Raw genomic sequence first — 24,121 nt, 5'->3', positions numbered from 1 at the left:
AGTGGGAACAGTTAACCAGTGGAACAGCTTGCCTTCATGAAGTTGTAGAGGCTTCATCACTGGAAGCTTTTAAGAAAGGACTGGAGAGCTACTTGTCTGAAATGGCATAGGGGTTTCCTGCTTGAACAAGGGGTTGGACTAGAAGACCTCCAAGGTCCTTTCCAGCTCTATTCTGACTAAATAAAGGTAAAGTTTTCCCTCGCACATATGTGCTAGTTGTTCCCGACTCTAGGGGGCAGTGCTCATCTCTGTTTCAAAGCCAAAGAGCCAGCGCTGTCCAAAGGCCATGATCCGTGGTCAGGTGGCCAGCGTGACTAAATGCCAAAGGTACACGGGGTTGATTTTTAACATAATTTATCAAGCAAGCCACCATTGACTTAAGCCAGGCTAATACAAAGGCTACCACATCTTTACACAATGTGTGAACTGGAATATTAAGTCTTTCAGGCAAAGTATTGCTTGCTGATTTACAAGAATCCAACACCACACACTTCCAGTCTACGTTAGCCTGACTTTCAGAATGTTGTCGAATTGTTGGACTCCCATACTGAGCACTGGAATCTGCCAACTAAGTCGATCAATCAATCAAGCCTTTCCTAATTAAACATCAGATCACCAGATAAGGCATATTTAAAAGATTTTATTAAACTTGCCACCAAACAATGCTTACGCTCAATATAATAAAACCAGTGTGTATAACGCATGTCAGAATAGACATCATGCAGCACTTTGGGAAAAATTAAAATTCCGTACAGTGTACAGTTAAGTGCCACACCCAAGAATTTACAGACACAGTAATTTACTGCAATTAGTCACTTGAAAAATAGTTTCTGAAAGAAACATGCCTTGTACTCCATTTGCAGAGAGGGGGAAATGCCAGAGTACTTTTGGGTAAACTCTGAAAAAAAAATCAGTCTTTTAAGGTTCTTTCTGTAGCAAGAGTCCCTCTGAGTCCATCAGGATTCCAAGAAAGCCAATCCTGCTAATGTCTCTGGCAAGTATGTAATCTTGAAGAGTTGTTAATAGTGTGGTCTTTTTGCAGTCGACAGGACAGTCCGTCTCCGCAGTAACACCGCTGGAAGAGTTCCAAACCATGGGAGCCCTTTTTGTGGTGCTTTGTACACACCTGACCTTCCTTAAGGACAGGTTTGCAAATCTTGGACCAGAAGTGGCGGGCGCAACAGAGCCCTTCAGCGCAATCCGAGGAGCGAAGACATACAGCACCTTCTTGGCCTTAGGAAAGAAAGAGAGAGAGAGAGAGAGAGAGAGAGAGAGAGAGAGTGAGTTGAGAATACAGAATATTTGTTCACAGTCTCATTTTGTACTGAGGTCATTTGAAAACCTTCCCTAACCTGATGCCGAACGGGGCAATTCGCCACAGCCAACTTGCTGCGGCCAACTTGTTTTTATTATTATTTGTACTTGTATTTATTAGTTTGTCAAACAAGTACAAGATAGCAGATATAAATATGAACACAATAAACAGACATGAACCAAAGAAATGAATACAAGTAAATGTAAATAAACAGACATGAACCAAAGAAATGAATACAAGTAAATGTAAATAAACAGACATGAACCAAAGAAATGAATACAAGCGGTAGGCACGCTGGTGCGCTTATGCGTTATTAACTTGCTATGGGACAACTCACATTAAAATAATTTTTATTTTAAATAATTGAATTGTTAAACGATCCCACAGTGACTATGGAGCTCATCCAGGTCATGGTGGTCCCAAAGGTCCTTCCCCCAAAGAGGCAACTGGACTTTCTGGTTTTTCTCTGAGAAGACATTTCGCTTCTCATCCAAGAAGCTTCTTCAGCTCTGGGGAAGAGCTTCGAGCTGAAGCAGCTTCTTGGATGAGAAGCGAAATGTCTTCAGAGAAAAATCAGAAAGTCCAGTTGCCTCTTGGGGAAAAAAAATAAAAAGCACTTTTGGGACAACCATGACTTGGATGACGGAGAATCTCCATAGTCCCTGTGGGATAATTTAACAATTCAATTATTTAAAATTAAAAGTTATTTTAATGTTTGTCGTTGACATTTCATTCTGTCCCTACTTTTTTCATCCTTGCTTTAATGATTCTGTTCCACCTTTTCTTTGATATTAATGTAACTTTGGTCTCCCAGCGAGTTGCCCTGAGACAAGTTGACTGTGGCGAGTTGTCCATGGTGAATTGTCACCAACCTGATGCTCTTCCCATGATCATTTCAGCAGCCTGGCAAGGAAGGGCAATGGGAGTAGTGAGCAAAGATGCAGAAGGCTGAGCGAATCTAATGGATTTGAGAGAAAGTCTGGCTTGCTACTATTGGCATCTACAATTGGCATCCAGGGACGCGGTGGCTCAGTGGCTAAGATGCTGGGCTTGTCAATCAGAAAGGTCGGCAGTTGAGCGGTTCAAATCCCTAGCACCCCATAACGGAGTGAGCTCCCGTTACTTGTCCCAGCTTCTGCCAACTAGCAGTTCGAAAGCATGTAAAAATGCAAGTAGAAAAATAGGGACCAACTTTGGTGGGAAGGTAATAGCGTTCCATGTGCCGTCGGCGTTTAGTCACGCCGGCCACATGACCACTGAGGCATCTTCAGACAGCACTGGCTCTTCGGGTTTGAAACGGAGATGAGCACTACCCTCTAGAGTCAGGAACGACTAGCATGCATGTACGAGGGGAACCTTTACCTTTACCTTATTGGTATCAACCACAAGGGAGAAATAATTAAGTGTGCCTGCCATACATACTGCCACACATTATCAAACTATATGTACCTATAACACCCTTCGATCCTATGTCAAATACTTAAGCTCTCATAGCAAACAGAAGCAGGCCCCTGCAAGCTATGTAAGTAAACAAGCAAGATCATATTCTCTAGCTAAATAGTATTATGAGAAGTGATCTTCTCCATGGTAGTGCAGTGGTTAGAAAGCAGTACTGCAGACTAACTCATTACTCTCTCCAGGAGTTCGATTCTGAGCGGTCCAAGGTTGACTCAGCCTTCCATTCTTCTGAGGTCGGTAAAATGAGGACCCAAATTGTTGGGGGCAATATGCTGAGTCTGTAAAACTGCTTAGAGGGGGCTGTAAAACACTTTACACTAGTGGTATATAAGTCCAAGTGCTATCACTATTCATATTAAATTGTTGTCTGCAAGGAACAATTGGAACATTGGAAAAGCACCCCATAGAACTATGCAAATAAAATGCTGACAAAAATGAACAGACATTGAAAACCAATCTAAAGAACTAAAAGCTCACATAATGGTATGGGTTTGAAGAGGACACCAAAAAGCATGTCCACCGAGTCCTTAGAAGTCTTTCCAACAGCAATTGAACCTGTACAGGTAGGTAGTCCTCAACTTACAATAGTTTGTTTAGTGACCAAAGTTACAACGGCACTGGAAAAAAGTGACTTAACTGTTCTTTTCACACTTATATTCAGATGCTTGGCAAGTGATTCGTATTTATGACGGTCGCAGTGTCTTGGGGGTCATGTGATCGCCTTTTGCGACCTTCTGACAAGCAAAGTGAAGGGGGAAGCGATATTCACTTACAAGTCACTAACTTATCAACTGCAGTGATTCACTTTACAATTGTGGCAGAAAGGCCATAAAATGGCACAAAACTCACTTAGCCGTCTCGCTTAGCAACAGAAAATTTGGGTCATTAGTCGAGGACTAGCTGAATTGCTTTCCAGAAGGTATTCAGAGTCCTCTAACAGCTGATATTTTATGTACTCTAAGTTCATTTGGCTCAACCCAAAATCAGGCACATTCTTTCAGCAATGAAATAAACATTACAACTGTTTTTGTTCTTTTCTGGATTTAAAAGCAGTGCATTGTTGGCCTTACCTTTTAAGTGGTACATTTGAGATGAAGTCGTGGTCCTTTTCAGATGGGAGTCCAAAGTACCATGGTCAAAATTTTCTATGATGATCTCTTCAAACCGTCCAGAATGAAAATGGTCAAATTCTACACAGATACCTGATAAGGGAGGTGGGGAAAATCATGAATACCTATCAACTTCCCCCAAAAAGTTAATTTCTGGACATTGGCTCACTATTCAGATGCTAGAAGACTGCAGATCATCCACTTAGCCAGAAGCTATCTACAGATCACAGAGAAGATTCATTCTGAATCCAAACCATGTAAATATATGACTTGGTACAGCCCTCTTTTTGGTTAGGTTTTCTCTGTTATCACAGGAATTTCCCTTAACATTGGAGCCTGAGTATCAGCAAAGAGTGAACCCAAGCACTGTTATATTATCGTTAGATTTTTTCAAAACTTGACTTGAGATACTAGGATAGCCTCAGAAAAAGGTTAGAGCTTAGTAATATCATGTTGGAGGGAAAATATCCAGGTTCTGCTTGAACTTGATTAAATTTGAACAGCCCATGATGAAAAAAAGATGCTAGTTAAGATGTTCTTTGGCTCGTGCAGAGAGAAAGAGATTATTAAACTGTATCCAAGGAACTTTGTGCATGAAACTGTATGTAACATTTAATAACGAATGTTTGCTTCTTTATAATTGCAGAATTCTAAGAGCCCTTCCTAAACAAGCCCAAATAGCATGTCTTGTTCCTTGCATAACCCATCCCAGAATACGGAATATACAACTTATATTAACACACATAAAGAGAAGCAACCTAGAATTAAGGACAATCTTCCTAACAGTGGGGACTGTTAACCAGTGGAACAGCTTGCCTTCATGAAGTTGTAGAGACTTCATCACTGGAAGCTTTTAAGAAAGGACTGGAGAGCTACTTGTCTGAAATGGCATAGGGGTTTCCTGCTTGAACAAGGGGTTGGACTAGAAGACCTCCAAGGTCCTTTCCAGCTCTATTCTGACTAAATAAAGGTAAAGGTTCCCCTCGCACATATGTGCTAGTTGTTCCCGACTCTAGGGGGCAGTGCTCATCTCTGTTTCAAAGCCGAAGAGCCAGCGCTGTCCAAAGACCATGATCCGTGGTCAGGTGGCCAGCAAAGGCGTATGGAGCACTGTTACCTTCCCACCAAAGGTGGTTTCTATTTTTCTACTTGCATTTTTACATGCTTTTGAACTTGCTAGGTTGGCAGAAGCTGGGACAAGCAATGGGAGCTCACTCTGTTACACGGTGCTAGGGATTCGAACCGCTAAATTGCCAACCATTCTGATTGACAAGCTCAGCGTCTAAGCTATTGAGCCACCGGGTCCTTTATTCTGACTAAATAGATCCCCCTTATTCCAAAAGTAAGGGTGCTTAGAATTTACAACCCCTTTTTTATTTTTTTGCCAACATCCCTTGGCCTTAAAAACAACAAAACTCTCCTTGAAGGGATACAAGACGGGACTTACTTCACACCCTACAGCTCAAAAAAAAAAATCAAACCCCGTTAAGTTAGAAGACCTGGGTTCAAGACACCCCCCACACCCAAGGGTGCAAACAAGGCAGGGAATCCCAGAAGAACGACGGCAAGTCCCTTCCATCATGCAGCTACCAAGCACTGCTACCAGGAGGTGTCCAGGCAAGACTGGAGGGACACGATCTCTACCCCCTTCCAAGGACCCCCAAAATCCTTCCCTCAAAAGAACCAAAGATAATCCTTCCGACGGGAGGGGGACGCTGAGGAATGCCTTTCCCGGACGGACTCACTCACTCCTTCCTTCCTTCCTTCCTTCCTTCCTTCCTTCCTTCCTTCCTTCCTTCCTTCCTTCCTTCCTTCCTTCCTTCCTTCCTTCCTTCCTTCCTTCCTTCCTTCCTTCCTTCCTTCCTTCCTTCCTTCCCTCCCTCCCTCCCTCCTTCCCTCCCTCCTTCCCTCCTTCCTTCTCTCCTTCCTTCTCTCCTTCCTTCCCTCCTTCCTTCCCTCCTTCCCTCCATCCCTCCATCCCTCCCTTTCATCCCTTCCCTTTCTCTACTCCCTCCCTCCCTCCCTCCCTCCCTCCCTTCCCTGGGACCCTTAGACGCACCGTTGCTGCAAAAGTTGCCCGAGCAGCACATGGCGTTGCGGAAACAGCGCTTGCGGCGTTTGCGGCAGGTCAGGCACACCAGCCCTCCTCCTCCGGAGACGCCCCCCCGGGCAGGAGTGGAGCAAAACTCGCCGCCGTTGCAATCCTCGTCCGCATCACACAAGACGAGCTGCGAGAGGGGCAGAAGCGGAGGGGCAGGTGAGAGGCAAGCCAAGGGCCGTCCCCGGGCCACCCCCTCCCCTCCATCCCCAGGTCGGTGCCCGCCGCCTCCCTTTACCTTCTGCGAATCGCCGGCGCGGCTTTTATTGCTCCCGTCGTATATGGCCCCGCTGCCGCCGCTAAGCGAGGAGCCGCCGCCGGAAGGCGGGTTCTTGATGGCGTTGGAGCCCAGGGCGTTGGCGTGAAAAGGGACGGCGGCGGCGGCGGTGTCGAACCAGGCGGAGAAGCAGAGCGCCGCGGCCACGGCCGTCCACGCCCGGCAAGATCCACGCCCGCGCAGCACCAGCATCTTCGCCAGGCGAGCCGACCCAAGCAACCTGCGGGAGGAGGAGGAGAAGGCGGAGGAGGAGGAAGGCGAGCCGGTGCGCGATTTCTTCTCCTCCCCTGAGTATCCTTGAAGGGACTCTGCGACGGATTGGAAAAGTCTCCGCTGGGGCCTTTGGAGCTGCCTTTATAGGCTCCACGCCTTTCGGATGCCCGCCTCTCTAAGGAGGGGGGGAGGAGGAGGAGGGCGCGCAGGATAAGCGAGGGTGGGGTTAGAAAAACGTGAAGGGGGGGGGGAATGAGAGGTAAGAGACCTCTCCGCAACGTCCCTTGCTCCTTCTCCCTCTGCATTCAAAACACCCAGGCCCCTCTTTTGAAAGGCAACCAAGTCCCTCTTTTGGACAGAAGGCTTCAAGAGGCCTTCTGTGTCCAAACGGGACAGCCCTTCTCTCCACAGAGGGACGTGGGGACACGGCAGCATCCCTCTCCAATCTGCAACACAATCCTTTCCAAACAGTCCCAAGGGGGCTCCGCACCCATTGGCAGCACTCAAGTGACCCTGAGAGGACGCAGGTAAAGCCTCCAGGTGACCTTAACGTCCTGCTAAAAAAAAAGAAGGCAAAATGTCCAGCTGTCTGCAAGGAGGATCAATCCTTCCCTGCCCCCACCATTCAGACAGAGCTGAAGAAGCTTCTTGGTTGAGAAGGGAAACGACTTCAAAGAAAAACCAGAAAGTCCAGTTGTTGCCTCTTTGGGACGGGCGTTTGAGTTGGGGAAGGGAGAAATGCCTTTTTGACAATAAAGGAATGATTTTCCAAAGTTGGGCACGGTTGCATTACTAGGGAATCGGAAAAAAACCCCTTTGTTTTGGGCAGGAATCGCGACCGGTGATCTCTAGGAGTTGTTTCGGAGTCACTCCGCGTCCTCACGCAATCAGGATCGGGGAGAATCAGGCGGGGAAGGAGGAAACGAAGCTTTCGGGTTCGTACGGAGCTTGCACACACACACACCCCGTTGCCATTCTTGCAGGTCTGTCCTAAAGTGGGTTTATTATTCCAAAATTCAAGCCAGTACAATAAAAGGGTAATTAATTAATTCCTCCGGAAGCCTGGATAGATTTGCTCTCTGGGAAGAGCCTAAAAAAGGACTTTAAATGGTTTCCGTTACTGTATTTGACTCCATAAAAAGTTGGACTTTACTATATTTTATTCAAAAAAAATGCTGGCGGGATGGGGTGGGGCGCAGCATAAGCACACCTTTGATGAGATCCCCTGCAGGTTTGTGGATTGCAAGCTCTTAAGTCTTCAGGCGAGGAAACTCAAACCCCTCTCCCCCCCTCTCCTTTCCCGGCTTTCTTTTTAAAATCTATATTTTTAGTTCCAGAGCGTCGCCGTCTGACGGGGCTGTGAGTGGGTAACAGCTGGATGCTGCCCCCTTGATGTTGCATTGAGCCGCCTTGTTTCCACCGACGTCCTCAACCAAAGGGGCGCAATTTCCATACACCCCCCCCCCCACGCGAGAAAGAAACTGGCAGGGCCGGGAGGGGGGGGCGTCCTAATAATTGCTCTACGATGCGCTTGCTTCGGCAAGGCGGAGGAAAGGCGAGAGACCCGCCTGTTTGATAATCGCCGATTAAGGAAGGAAGGGGCGAATGAATGAATGAATTGGCTCTTTGGCATTTGCAAAAAGGGAAGAAGTTGAATTGCTCTCGCTCGCTTCTATCTCTGCACTTTTGGGTTCATCGCGTTGGGTATTTTCCAGCCACCTCGGAAGCGTTTGGAATTGGCCAGCCAGCGGGCTGGTGAACCACGGGGGGGGGGGGGGGGTGAGATCAAAAGCCCAGGAAGAACTTTATGATTGGTTGGAAAAGGGATCTAAATTTTAAAAAGGAGAACATTACAGAATAAGCAACCCAGACGACACATTATTATATTAAAGGGAGGAGGGGAGGGAAAAACAGAAAAGTATTAAGATACAAATATACAGCTTTAAAAAATGATGCAAGTGGATTTATGAGAGGGAAATAATATGTGGAAGTAAGAATATGAAGCCGGGATCGCTGGAATGCCACCCCAAAAATCCACCAGAGAAAGCAAACGAGCAAGGGCAACAACGGAAGGAGAAAGGAAGAGGAGGGAAAAGAAGAAAGAGTGAAGGAGAGGAAGCAAGGGAGGGGAAGGAAGAGTAGGAGAGAGGGGAAGAAGTAGAAGAAGAGAGGAGGAGTGGGGGAGAGGAAGGGGAAGAAGAAAAGAGGAAGGAGAAGAGGAGAGAAGAAGGTAGAGAAGGGAGGAGTAGGGTTATTGCAAAACAAGATGGAGATGTGGGGGTGTCAAAAAGTGATTCCAAGTGTGTCTTTTAGATTCTTAAGCAGATTGTGATAAATGCTAGAAGTCCACAGATGTGTTAATGGTATCTACGAGAATGTATATTTGTGAATGTATATGGAAAGAAAAAAATAAAACTTTTTTATTAAAAAAAAAATAGCCCAGGAAGAAGCTCTGAGCGAAATCATCCTTTCAAAGCCCCCTCTAAACTTGATGGGCACAGGAGGATGAGAAGCCCACTCTCTTGATCCTCAACTTGGGTGGAGGCGAAGGGAGTTGTTAATTGAGCCTAAGTGTTGGGTCTAGATCCGATTACCCGGTTGGCTTGATCGAGAGTTCAAAGAAAACCAGCTGGCAAACAACCTGGGATCCATATAAACCCCTTTCCATGAGGGTTCTTCAAGGTGAATGTGGGAATTCAAATTAATTCTGCTAAGGATTGACATTTAGGAAAACCTGTTCTCAAACCAGTCAATTATAAGCTACAAACGTGCTCCCCACCATATCTACTGAGTTAGAATAGAATCGAGCTGGAAGAAATCTTGGAGGCAGTGGTGAAATTCAAATTTTTTTTTTACTATCGGTTCTGTGGCGTGGCTTGGTGGGCGTGGCTTGGTGGGTGTGGCAGGGGAAGGATACTGCAAAACGTCCATTCCCACTCCACTCCAGAGGAAGGATATTGCAAAATCCCTATTCCCACCCCACTCTGGGGCCAGCCAGAGGTGGTATTTGCCAGTTCTCTGAACTACTAAAAAGTTCTGCTACCGGTTCTCCAGAACCTGCCAGAACATGCTGAATTTCACCCCTGCTTGGAGGATTTTCTAATCCAAGCCCCTGCTCAAGCAGGAGAACTATACCATCTCCTACAAGAGACGGTCTCTTTTTGAAAAGTTCAGCAGCTTTTATTCCTAAGGATAGACAGGATAGCTTTCATCTATTATGCTACGGAAACTTGATTCAGAAAAAACAAAAAGGTGAGAACTGTAAAATGAAATGGGAAATAACAAATAGATTGGTTTCGTAGGGTTCCATGGGTGGCAGAGGGGAAAAAAATCAATCTAGTGATCATTTAAAGGAAATATTTTATTTTTGTCTTGACTTTACACCTTTTTCACAATATGCTTCCCCAGAATGCCAAAACGAATGCAGCATTCTCACTCATCAATGCAGTACTTGCTTTAGGGGGGCATAAGTAGCTTCAGGATTAGTACCTGGTGAGCCGCAGACATAAAGAGGTAGCAATTTGCTCCTGGCTAATTGGAGTATTTCAGGCACCTTTATTAGAAGGGGGACACAGAGCAGGAGTAGGCTTGGAAACACTGGAATATTTGGGAGTGCAATACAACCTGTAGTATTGGTAAAGCTGGTCAGGGTAATGGGATACGAAGCCCAATATATCTGAAAGGCATTTGGTTGCTAATTATTAAAGGCTATTTTAAAGTTAAATCCAGATGAGTCACTTTTCTAGACTACTACTTCTCTTACTCACATGTAACAAAATTGTAACAGGTGGAATGGGGCGTGTAGGTTATATCATTCGAACTTCTTACTCACTGAATCTAAGCACAGATGGTTGTTTAGCCTTGACTTCTGCCCACCGAGCAAAGGAGAACTCCCCATCAATTCATTGTTCATATTGTTAGAAAGCTTATTCTGTAATTCAGTCGAAATCGGCTTTCATATGATTTAAATCCAATATTCCCTATTCTGCATTCTGGAACAATGGAGAACAGGCCTTGACCTGCTGTAGGATATCCTTCAAGGGATTTGAAGAATGATGTCACATCCTTCTTAATCTCTTCAAGGTTAACCATTCTCAATTTCTTCATTCTCTCCTCATAGGACTTAATTTCTAATCCTGTGGCTTTCAGTTTCAGCATGATACAACACTAAATATATCTCTAGGAACACAAAGACACATGAAATGATCCAAGGTTGAGGTTCCAATAGGTAAGTTGCTTTTATTTCAGATTTGAAAGAAGCTCTACGAGTGGTGAAGATCAGGTCTACGGAAGCTAGTCACATTTCTTTCTCATGGCTGGGGTTTAAATTGAGTGTCTGTTTCTGCCTTCCCACCAGGGGTGAGATTCAAACATTTTTAGTCTCGGTTCTGTGGGTGTGGCTTGGTGGGTGTAGTGTGGCTTGATGGGCATGGCTTGGTGAGTGTGGCAGGGGAAGGATACTGCAAAATCCCCATTTCCACCCGACTCCAGGGGAAGGATACTATAAAATCTCTATTCCCTCCCCACCCTACTAACCTGCTTTCCAGCTCCAAATTCTCCTGTGCCGGGAACAAAAGAAGACCCAGCAGATCAGCTGGGACTCGGGAGGCTGTGAATAGATGGGGACAGAGACAGCCAGAGGTGGTACTTGCTGGTTCTCCAAACTACTCAAAATTTCTGCTACCGGTTTGCTAGAACCGGTCAGAGCTGGCTGAATACCACCTCTGCTTCCCACCACCATGTGAAAGTTGGCATTCCATTTTTTTTTCAGGAAAGCATCTATGCAATCTTTTGACAGGAAAAGAAATGCCTACGAAAATCAAGCCATGGTATTTCTTACAACATTCTATAGTAGCAAAAATGGGATTTTGAAGAGCAGGATTGGATGGACATGACACTATTGAACTTTCATATTGGAGACCGAGAATGCCAGAGGTTGAGGATAACCGTGGACAACCAAGAAGACATCCCAATGGATTGTTGGTTAAGCCCATTAACCCAGATTTCTCATGTAAGGCACAAAAGGCCAAGTTCAAGTTACCCTCCTTTGGGTGTATTGTGGAAAGATCCAGCTCCCTGGAGAAGGCGCCAATGTTTGGAAAGTTTGAAGGAAAGAGAAGAGGGCAACCAAAAGAGATGAATTAGACGTACAGGTAGTCTTCGACTTACAACAGTTTGTTTAGTGACCTTTCAAAGGTACAACGGCACTAAAAATATGACCATTTTTCAGAGTTACGGTACAATCTTTGCAGCATCCCCAAGGCCATGTGACTGAAATTCAGATGCTTGGCAACTGGTTCATATTTATGACCGCTGCTGTCTCCCGGGGTGTCACATGATCTTCTTTTGCGACCTTCTTAACAAGCAAAAGCCAATGGGGGAAGCCAGACTCATTTTACAACTGGCTTATTAATGTATTGACTGCAGTGACTTGCTTAACAACTGTGGCAAGAAAGGCTGTAAAATGGGACACAACTCGCTTAACCAAATGTCTCGCTTAACCACAGAAATTTGGGGGTCCATTGTGGTCGTAAGTCGAGGACTACCTGGACTAATTCAGCTCCCCCCCCCTTTACTTTGCATGGTGGTTCTGAGACATACACAGGCCCAGGACTAAAACTTGTTACATTCCAGTTGGTAGCCAATTTATCCCATATTTCTATGCCTTTTACATTCTTGATAAAGGTTTTCCTATTGATTAATGTCATGTCAGAGACAGCTACTCCCTGTTGTGTCTTTTATCCTCTCCAGTGAGCAAGATGTTAGTAAGGCAAATCAGGTATTTCCTTCCCTCTGGGCTGTTCCAGATCTACGGAGTTAACAATTCTCAGCAGTCCAGGCATTACAGGTAGTCCTCGAGTTACAGACCCCAATCAAGGACAACACTTAGGTTGCTAAGTGAAATATTTGTTATGCAAGCCTGCCCCATTTTTACGACCTGTCTAGCTACAGTTGTTAAGTGAATCATTGCATTTGTGAAGTTAGTAACACAGTCAAGTAAATCTGGATCCCCCGGCTTGGCTTGGCGGAAGGTCGCCAAAAGTGATCGCAAGACCTTGGGACACAGCAACGGTTGTAAGTATGAACCCGTTACCAAATTTTGAATTTTGATCAGCTGAAACAGTTGTTAAGTGTGAACAATGGTCACTTTTTTCAGTGCCATCATAACTTTGAGCAGTCACTATATGAACTGTTATAAGTCGAGGACTACCTGCCTTTCTGAAAGAAAAATACTCTGGATTGTCCTATCCTAGAAACGGGAACCTTGAGTGAAAGGAAGAAGAAAGCATCCGGGATCCAGCGCAGAAGGCTAACAGCGCTGCCTAGAGACTAGACTAGACTAGATTAGAATAGAATAGGATTCTTTATTGACCAAATGTGAATGGACACATAAGGAATTTGTCTTTGGTGCATATGATCTCAGTGTACATAAGGAGAATAAAATACATTCATCAATAATCATAAGGTACAACACTTAATGATAGTCATAGAGTACAAATAAACAATCAGGAAACAATATCAATATCAATATCAATCGTAAGGATACAAGCAACAAAGTTACAGTCATAGGTGGGAGGAGATGGGTGATAGGAAGGATGAGAAGACTAATAGTAATAGTAATGCAGCCTTGGTTAAGAGTTTGACAGTGGTGAGGGAATTATTTGTTTAGCAGAGTGAAGGCATTCAGGAAAAAGCTGTCCTTTGTGTCTAGTTGTCTTGGTGTTCAGTGCTCTATAGCTTCGTTTTGAGGGTAGGAGTTGAAACAATTTGTGTCCAGGATGTGATGGGTCTTTAAATATTTTCACGGCCCTCTTTTTGACTCGTGCATTATACAGGTCCTCAATGGAAGGCAGGTTGGCAGTAATTGTTTTTTCTGCAGTTTTGATTATCCTCTGAAGTCTGTATCTGTCTTGTTGGGAAAACTCGCCCTTGGGTGGATTCACAACCCAAGCTCCACCCGACCGCTTGAAAGGAGGAGGAGGAGGAGAGCGCTGCCTTGGGCTCCGCGCTGTGTTTTCTCAAGCTAAAGCCGGGCCAGCGACCGGGGTCAAATGAAGCTTGCTGGGGCCTCTCTTTGAAGCGTGGGGGTTACGAAAATAAAGCCCCACGACTCCGGACTTTCATCATCACCCGTCGGGCGGCATCTGCAAACAGGGCTCTCCCCGGCTTTTGCATAGCATCTCTCTCTCTCTCTCTCTCTCCCTCCCTCCCTCCACACACACACACACACACACACACACACACCCGGCTCTGCCATCCTGCGCCGGCCCGTCCTTGACTGAGGGCAGTGCCCGGGCAAAGAAGCCAACCGGCGGGCTGTCCCATCAACAGTTGATCTGAAGGAGAGAGCAGTGGCTCGCACCCGGCGCACATCTGGCAGGCTCGGAGAAAGCCCACTCGTGCAGCTCCCCCTGGTGGAGGCTCGGCTTTCGTTGCGCCGCGGGCGAGCATTTGGGATATCGGTCGAGAGCGAGGCTCCGGTCCAGTTTCAAAACGGTGGGGGGGGGAGGTGAGGAAAGCTCGGAGGGAAGGGGCTCCCAACCTGCTTTCCTACAGCTACCCGGAACTAGAAATTGGAAATTTCTCTCCCCCCCGTAATAAAATTTCCTTGAGCTCCCCCCTAAAAAGGCAGTATATGAGAGAGAGAGAGAGAGAGAGAGAGAGAGAGAGAGAGAGAGAGAGAGAGAGAGAGAGAGAGAGAGAGAGAGAGAGAGAGAGAGAGAGAGAGAGAGAGAGAGAGAGAGAGAGAGAGAGAGAGAGAGAGAGAGAGAGAGAGAGGGGGGAACGGAGAGAGAATAGATAGAAGATAGATGACAGATATAAATAGATGATGGATGGATGGATGGATGGGACATAGGCAGGCATATGGACAGATGATAGAACAAGAAGTTCAGAAATTAGCTCACCCTGAGTTGGTGCATTCAGTCAGGAAGGAAGGAAGGTTGGTTGGGTGGGTCTTTGTGCATCTACAGAACTTTTCCCAATCTTGATTTGGGCTGTTCTCCTCTAACAGAGAAAGTATTTAAGAGCACCTGGTGGAGCAAGTTTGCTGTTCATAGCAGCCTATCTGTGAAATGCTTGCAGTTTTAAACGGGAATGGACGGTCTCTGAGGTTACACATTCACCAACTAATGGCATTGTTAGTCCTTTTATGAAAGCCCAGCTGCCCAGATGCCACTGGGAAAACCATGATAAAGCCCAATGTTTTCAGTGGGTTGCGGTTACTCGCTGATGTACAATCATAGACCAATGAATCAGAGATTTCTTTCTTGAAGAACAAGGCATTAGTTGAGGAACTTCCCCAATACAATTTTAGAATTTAGAATAACAGTTGGAAGGGACCTTAAAGGTCTTCTAATCCAACCCCCTGCTTAGGCAGGAAACACTACACCACTTCAGACAAATGGATATCCAACATCTTTTTAAAAACCTCCAGTGTTGGAGCATTTACAACTTCTGGAGGCAAGTTGTTCCACTGATTAATTGTTCCAACTGTCAGGAAGCTTCTCCTCAGTTCTAAGTTGCTTCTCTCCTTGATTAGTTTCCACCCATTGCTTCTTGTTCTACCCCAGTGCTTCTCAAATAGTGGGGCGGCCCCCCCAGGGGGGGCGCGAGGCTCTGTAAAGGGGGGCTCAGCTCAAATTATTTTATATATTTTTGTTTTGCAGGTTAAAGTTTTTTTTAATATTGTGTTCCTTTAAATCCTGTGCTCCTTTAAATCTTTTCTGCTACAGTTAATAAAGCTATTCTTTGTTGTAAATTGATCCACATTTCTTTCTTTTTTTATTCTCTTATACGTTAATAAGGATACAGTGTTATGCAGAGGTGTACTTATAATAATTTTATAGACAAATGATACTATTTACAGTCGCGCGGGGGGGGGGGGCGCGAAATGTTTTCTTCTTCCTAGGGGGGGCATGAGAGAAAATAATTGAGAAGCACTGTTCTACCCCCAGGTGCCCTGAAGAATAGTTTGACTCCCTCTTCTTTGTGGCAACCCCTGAGATATTGGAACACTGCTATCATGTCTCCCCTGGTCCTTCTTTTCATTAAACTAGACGTACCCAGTTCCAGCAATTGTTCTTCATATGTTTTTGCCCCCAGTCCCCTAAACATCTTTGTTGCTCTTCTCTGCACTCTTTCTAGAATCTCAACATCTTTTTTTATTTGATTAAGTGGAGTTTGTTTGAGTCTGTGAAATATCTGTTTTTTAAATATATTTAGTTATGTATAGTTCCAGATCAACTGAGGACAGGTACAAAATTTAAACAAACACCCCCTCTAACATCAGTGAAGCACATAATTTAAAAAAATGAGGGCATACATTCAGATTTCTGCAAAGCATGATCTATTTTATTTCTCTATCCATTTATTAGATTTTTATTCCTCATTTTATTTTATAAATAACTCAGGGCAGCTTCATCTTATTTTCCACACAAGTACCCCGTGAGGTCGGTTGGGTGAGAAAGAGTGACTGATTCAAAGTCAGCTAGCCAGCTTTGGGGCCTAAGATGGGACTAGAACTCATAGCCTCCTGCTTTCTACATCCACATCTTAACCACTGCGTCAAAATAGCTAACTTTATAGTGGAGCATTTTCTCCCCTTGAAACTTTGCTATCTCTGATTTTGGCTGAACCTTTTATCTTCTTGTTTAAGGGTAGAAGGTTTAAACCCTTGGTTATCTCCTGAATGCTACTGGATAAGTTTTTTTCATCCTAAAGGAAGCAAATTAACTGAGTGGACATCTGATCTTCATCCAAGCTTTTAGCAAAGAAATGTGAGATTCTACCCGATCTGTTGTACTTTTCATCTTTTATTGAGTTTACTGCTATGCCTTGACATTATGTGTCCAAAGTAGGATAATTTGAGCCTAGTCATTTGTGCCTTGAGTGAGACTACTGGGTTAATTTGTCTAATGCTCCATTTGTTTCTCAGCTGTCCATGATACCCTCAGAAGTCTTCTTCAGCACCTAAGTTCAAAGGTGTTAATATTCTTCCTGTCCTGCATCAGTTAGTTGCTCCAAAACTCATGTTTCCTTCTGGCATCATTCAAGGCTGCAGATAAGAGCAACAAAGATGATTAGGGGACTGGAGGCTAAAATATATGAAGAATGGTTGCAGAAATTGGGTACGTTTAGCTTAATGAAAAGAAGAACTAGGGGAGACATGGTAGCAGTGTTTCAATATCTCAGGGACTGCCACAAAGAAGAGGGAGTCAAACTATTCTCCAAGGCACCTGAGGGCAGGACAAGAAGCAATAGGTGGAAACTAATCAAGAAGCAACTTAGAACTAAGGATAAATTTCCTGACAGTTGGAACAATTAATCAGTGGAACAACTTGCCTCCAGAAGTTGTGAATCTTCCAACACTGGAAGTTTTTAAGATGTTGGATAACCATTTGTCTGAAGTGGTATATGATTTCCTGTCTAAGCAGGGGGTTGGATTAGAAGACCTCCAAGGTCCCTTCCAATTCTGCTATTCTATTCTATTCTATTCTATTCTATTCTATTCTTATTCTTATTCTAATAATGCAACATCTCTCACGCCTTTTGGGATATTTTGATTCATTATAGTAGCAATAAACCTAGTATGTTCATACTTGGGGCTGTTCCATCAAGCCTTATGTTTCCCTTGTACAGGGTCAAGTTGTTTAATTCATTACAATTCTCTTGAAAAGTTTTTCACCATTCCTAGTAAATGTAGGCAATTCATTTGACTGATTTCCTTCACTCAGGGAAGATAAAAATATCATTAAGCTTATCTTCCATATGAAAAGGACTTTCAAAGTAGAAAAACTGAACAATAGCATTCCATAAAACTGCACTACTATTCATTTCATGAAACAGTAGACTGCAAAGGTCAATTCCCTTTAAGAGGGCTCCCCTGTATTTTAGACAGAACTCTTTAATTATGTAATTGGAATTAACTGACTGTCTACAGGTGACATTTTTATAGATAAAATGCTCTGAGGTTTCGCAAAGAATTGAATACTTGCTGAGGCCAGAAAATAGATAGAACTGAAAATTTAGGCAGTATCAGAATTTGTACAAAATGTCTTGCCATGGCTTAACACACACACACACACACACACACACACACACACGTGCTGTGTTATGAACTGGATTTCAAGGCCTTTTTTTCAAAGGGGAAAAAATCCGCATCTTTCTGTTTTCAGAAGGTATGAGATACATCACACTCCCTTGCAAGTGGCAAAGCAATCCTTGTCATAAAAAAATTACGTCATTTGCATGTCTTTTTGTTATTATGATATAAATCAATGATACATTTTGTCTAAGGCAGGGGTGTCCAAACTTGGGAACTTTAAGACTTGTGGACTTCAACTCCCAGAATTCCCCAGCCAGCCATGCTGGCTGGGGAATTCTGGGAGTTGAAGTCCACAAGTCTTAAATTCCCAAGTTTGGACACCACTGGTCTAAGGTAAAGGTAAAGGTTCCCCTCACACATATATGCTACTCGTTCCCGACTCTAGGGGGCGGTGCTCATCTCAAAGCTGAAGAGCCAGCGCTGTCTGAAGATGTCTCCATGGTCATGTGGCCGCCATGACTAAACGCGAAGGCGCACAGAATGCTGTTACCTTCCTACCAAAGGTGCTCCCTATTTTTCTCCTTGCATTTTTACATGCTTTTGAACTGCTAGGTTGGCAGAAGCTGGGACAAGTAAAGGGAGCTCACTCCATTATGTGATGGTAGGGATTCAAACTGTCGACCTTTCTGATTGACAATGGCATCCCTTACTTTTGCCTACTCCTTCACCAAAATTCCTGCCATTAACCTGGCTCTGACTTTCCCCATCTGCTTTACATATGGTGGATAATTACAAAAGATTTTCTTTAGAGTAATCCTATATCTGAACCAAATTTCCCTAGGAAGGTCATGTAGTGGTGTTTTTAATTTTCTTAAAACAATTTTTCACATGCCCAGCCAATTTCCCTTTTGCAGGCTGGCATTTTAATGTGTCGCTATTCTACAGTTTATTGTGATGTGATTTGAAAGAAATGATAATCATTCTGTAGTAAAATCGATATCTAGGATAAGTCATTTCAAGAGCTAAAAATCCCATAACATAATTGAAATAATAGAACTTTAGGTTGCTTAGTTATTTACATTTCAATTTATGTAGCCAGACTTCTCAAACCTTACTTAAAACCTTATTGAAACCATAATAAAACCACGCCTGGAAAATAGTCATAAGTCACTTTTTTCAGTGCCATTGTATCTTTGAATGTTCCCTAAACTAACTGTTGTAAGTTGATTTAGATCAGGAGTCACCAACCTTTCGGACCTCACTAAATTCATAATTTTAAATCCCACAGATCACTAATATGATCTGCCTAATAATGCGCTAGCGTGGCTAGGTGGTCATGTGACTAGGTGGGTGTGGCCAACTTGATGTTACTTATGTCAAGGGACGCCTCAACAACATCTATTTGCCCCTCCCCTCCCAGCCACCCCTTACCTGCCCACCCTTAGGGCCCCAACAGGAAGCAGTTGTTGGAGCTAAGCAGCCACCATGAGAAAGAGTTGGCAAAATAGCTGGCTCAGTTCAAATTGGACCTGACTGAGAAGGAGGCTCAGCAGAAGCACCTTACTGAGGACCCCGAGCATAGGCTTTCCAAGCAGAGGGAAGACCTGTGGGAGTACAAGGCCAGGTACCATCACCTGGAGGCTCAGCAAGCCAAGATGGTCAACTAGTTCCAGCCCATGATGCAGTCCCACGGGAACAAGGCCCTCCAGCTCTTTGCCACCAGTGGCACTCCCCTCCAGCCTTCACATCCAAAACCCCGCACCAGGCGGCTGAAGCAGACCCCAAATCAGAATTTCTCCCCCCCCTCTGAACCACACCAAAAGATCCCAAAGGGGGGAGACTCTCTTGTGAACACACAAGTGTTCACTGCATATATCCAGCCCAGAAGCGGTAGTTTGAGGACCCCTGATTTAGTGCAATATAAAAAATGCAAATAATTTTTCTGCGGCCCACCAAAATTTTCTCGGGGACCACCAGTGGTTTATGGACTACCAGTTGGTGACTGCTGATTTAGGTAACAATTCCCTTCAAATACGACATACGGACGCCACCGTTCAAAAGTAAACTTTTTTTTTATTTCAACTCTATAAAGTATACAACAGGCACTCGGCAATTACAGCTGCAGGGAAAATACAGAGCAAAACAAAAGCAGTTAACTTCATGATAAAAAGGTTTTTTTGTTTTTTTTTCAGTCTACATCAAAAGAGTGCAACTGGTCAAAGACCACTTGATGAAAGTGTATTATTCTTGGACAAACAAAACTTAACTCCTCCTCATTCGCGTAGAATCCTTATGGAGAAGAAGAAAAGCCATCAGGGTTATAAAGGAAACCACTGTGTGTAAAAATGTCATACATTGGAATAAGTACATTAGTTAGGCAACTCTGAAATCGAATTTCCCTTTGCAATTAAAGCCTGAAATGTCAAAGTCTCAGGGCTTGGAGCTGACAGAGAAGAGGACGAGGCTTTCAGTGTATCGCTTTCTAGATATACTACCGAGAAAGTGTCTCAGGAACAGTTTGCATATACATGAAATCATAGGGTTGCTTTCAGATTTAAGCCATCTTTGCGTATACCGTTAACAATGGAAGTTACAGCTTCTGTAAGTCCCATTGGTGGGAATGGGTGTACTGTAAAGCAGGGGCATCAAACTCACGTCGTCAAGGCGTCGTCACGTGATGTATCAGGACTTCCCCCCCCTTCGCTAAACCAGGCGTGGGATTGGCCAGCATGTGTCGCATCTGGCCCAAGGGCCGTGAGTTTGACACCCCTGCTGTAAAGTTAATTAAGTCTGGAATCAACCTGGAGAAAGCACGGGGCCTGTTTTGTTCAGTGGTGCAACAAGATTCACCCCCCCTTTTTTTCAGTCAATGATTTTCCAATCAGAGATATTTTTCTTTCATTTCCCCCTCCCCACTTTTGCTATGATGTCAATTTTATTGTCTAATATGCCCGATTGGATTTTTTTTTCCAATTCTTTTTTTTACTATGGAGTCTATTACAAAATGTGGCATGTCTGAAGTTTTACCGCACTACTGTTTTAAAATGTGCACACCTTAGCAAAACAGGAATACCTGTATACAGACTGATAGTATGTCATATATTAATTTGACCTGCACGTACATTTATACATTTCACAGAAATGATGCTGTATCTCATTAACAGATACACAGCTCTGGTACATTTATAACAGAAATAAGAGAACGACGTCATCATTTCTGTAATTCATCAATATTATATAGTAAAGGCTTATAAACTGTTAGCCGAAAGAACTGTAAAACGCAGCAAAGCTAAGAAAGGACAACATTTTGAGGTGTGTTTGTCTTGGTCATGCAGCATAACACCAAATTTGTATTTTTTTTTTAATAGGATGCCATGAATTTAAGGCACTTGCAACAATGCCAAATAACTAGATGATATTCTAAACTGTGGGACGAATGGACAACGGTACAGTTGACATAAAACTTCAGTAATACTGACAATTATGACATTAATTCAAGTCTACGTTGATCTAAAAACATTACCTTACAAATAAGAAAAATGAAAATAATGCAATGGAGGTCTAAAGAAAAAGCTATTATGTATACCATAAAATATCAACACGGAAAAAAATATCTATTTACATAAATATTTGCCTGTGGTCCTATCATTAAATAATTTCCTATGGAGAATGCAGCACTGTGTTGAACTACAGTTCATCTGTGTATCTTTAGAGCTTAGTTCTAAATCCGGTGTGCCTTGAATTTGTTAGCAAGCTCATTTTTATGCAGATATGCCATTGCACCTTTTATTGTGGAAAGCAAGGTCTCAACTTCAAATGCATTATCGGGGAACGAAATGTACCAAATCAATGGGTCTTAAGTAAATAATGAGTACGTTTATCGAAGGACTATAGCCATAAATAATAATAAATTGTCCACATACTACTGAGCCAGGCCAAGCCTGTAATTTGGCCATGACAAGTTTACCATTCCCAGCTGTAATGTGTAGTAAAACATTTCCATTTCACCTATTAAGTTCAGCAAAAACCAAGAAATTTGCAACATTATTGCCCTAATTTACATGTTGAGTAGCACTTAATCTTATTGCTGGGGATGGAAAACTCACAATGGGAGGCCATTTTTGGTGTGATCTGCATGGAAGGAGTAACATGTGGACTAAGATAGTACGTTGAAACATAAACGTGTATGTTGATATACATCTATATTTATATATATGTAAATAAAATATATTACTTATAAATGCAGGGTTTGTTATTATACATATGCTAGTTTAAGTTATTGAAAATACATTTGGTAAAGAAGATGCAAGTGAGCCATATGACAAAATAAATTTATATTAAGTGCACACCACACCAATTATATATTATTGAGTGCAGTTCAAGGACAAAATGGAAGGAATCAAGCATAATAATTCATACCACGCTCATTCGGCAACTTTTCTTGCATAAATATTTTTAAAAAAACTCGTGACTACTTGTCAGCTGAGTGCTTGAGGAGGACCTAATAGCACTGCAACTGCTTAGATTGGAGACCACTATATATATTTTATAGGAAATATCCAAGAGTTGAAATGAATACATTTTTAGATTTTAATTGATTTAGGGTAGGCACGTCACTTGTTTAGAGGTGATGTGCAGAGAGTTCTTTGTCTAATGATCCCAGGTGTAATGTAGAAACAAGGAAACTTGACCAAAATGACTATGGAAATCTTTTAGCCCTATTAGCAAAATCTGCTTCCAGCGTTATTTATATTCTAAATAATGTGTTTTTGTTAAGACTTGATATATACAATTAATTAGGCAGGTCTATCGAGTAGCAGAAGTGATTAACAAGTGGTGCAGTGTTATTATGGATGCTCACTGATGTGTATTTGTTAAAAAAAACCAAGAAATTTGCTACAATTAAATAAATCAGATATAAATGAAGCTCGGAGTCCTTCTAGAAAACTGATGTTATATTAACTTAAGCTATTTGTGTTTCTTTCTGGAATATTCCACTCAAGCTATAGGTACCCTTGTGAATGGGAAAAATTATCTGATGAAACTGACAATAGAAAATTCTGAAAGTGAATCCTAGACATTTATGTTTTCGTGCACCTTCAAGCAAATGAATCTAGTTTCATGGATATGAGAAGAGGTGAAAATGTCTGTTTAATTTTAACAAAGAAAAAAAACACTGTCCCTCCATTTTTTTCTATAGACTAAATTTCAATTTGGACTGACAAGATTGAAGATTACTTCTGCTCTTCAAGATTGTACAGCCTGCGCTTCCCTAAGCAGCCAGATATTATTCTAGTTATTCTCTTCATCATCCTTTCTAATCTCTACTTTATCTGTGTCTTAACATTACATATGTATTTTTCTTACTGCTTATGAAAACTGTGTCATTCCGACTCTGTGAGGATGGCCAACAATATTTCTTCTTGTGTATAAGGAAAGGTTATGATGTTAACCTTACAACGTTAACTATCTTACTATCTTACAATGTTGTAAAGTTTAAAATTAAAATACCAGGTTATATTTTAGACAGGGAAGGATATATATATATATATATATATATATATATATATATATATATATATATATATATATATATATATATACATACATACATACATACATACATACATACATACATACATACATACATACATATATATATATATATATATATATATATTTCCCTGGGCATACCAGGGGTTGTAACACAAATACATACCTATTTCCCTGGCCTAGCTGATAAGGAAGATAGTCTCCCTTTATTTATTTATCAGCACAAATACAACACACATATGTATGTATGTATGTATGTATGTATGTATGTATGTGTGTATGTATATATATGTATGTATGTATGTATGTATGTATGTGTGTGCATGTTTTCGTAGATTTTCATGGGTGTATATATATACAATGGCCTATTGCTTGCTCTTCTCAGTAACTAAGCTCAATTAAAAAGATTTACCTTTACTAAGGTTTGGAAGCTTGACTCATTTTAGTAAGGCTGATTGATGTATATGTGATTGGATGTTAAATGCCACATCAAAGATTCCTACCCCTGATCCTATGTCTATTGGAAGCAGAGTGCTATTTCCAGGACTGTTTTATTATATCGTACCAGTCCTGATTTGATGCTGGTTCTTTTATTTTTGGTGGAAGCCATCACTAGGAACAGACAAACAGTATCCCGCCCCCCCCAAAACCCCTAAATATCTTAAAAAGAAGCCACAAGTTTGTATAAAATATGTGAAAATATTACGAAGAGATTATCATCTCTTCGGGTTTTTAAAATCCTTCAAACTCATATATTGTTTTGTAATGTATTATACTAGAGGACTTTTTTCATTGAATCATTGGTGATAATTGGAAGTAGCCATTCATTTCTGGATGTTTTGGGCTAATCTCTAAAGCATCAATTATGAGGAAAACTAACTTTGATAATTTTAGATATAATGCTAAACCAGTGCAACGTATGCAACAGCCAGTGTTTCGCTTCAAGTTCATCTTATAGCCCTGTCCAACGACAGGGAAATTCTAAGTTATGCAAACTGGATTAGATCCAGACTGAGATAACAATCCTATAGATACCTATTTCAGAATATGT

At 42.5% G+C, this 24,121-nt stretch overlaps 1 protein-coding gene across 1 annotated transcript; it reads right to left on the bottom strand.

Moving 5' to 3' along the window:
* Nucleotides 1-624: 624 nt before the first annotated feature.
* DKK1 (dickkopf WNT signaling pathway inhibitor 1) lies at nt 625-6,601 on the bottom strand. Its single transcript, XM_081956563.1, has 4 exons — nt 6,219-6,601; nt 5,942-6,110; nt 3,844-3,975; nt 625-1,233 (listed from the first exon to the last, which is right to left on the bottom strand). The coding sequence occupies exons 1-4, from the start codon at nt 6,447-6,449 to the stop codon at nt 983-985; spliced, it is 783 nt and encodes a 260-aa protein (XP_081812689.1). The 5' UTR covers nt 6,450-6,601; the 3' UTR covers nt 625-982.
* Nucleotides 6,602-24,121: the final 17,520 nt, after the last annotated feature.

This window comes from Natrix helvetica (assembly GCF_964273705.1).
Source record: "Natrix helvetica genome assembly, chromosome: 5".
Lineage (NCBI taxonomy): Eukaryota > Metazoa > Chordata > Lepidosauria > Squamata > Natricidae > Natrix > Natrix helvetica.
The sequence above is the reverse complement of the archived record's forward strand: the minus strand, read 5'-3'. Positions and strand labels throughout refer to the sequence as shown.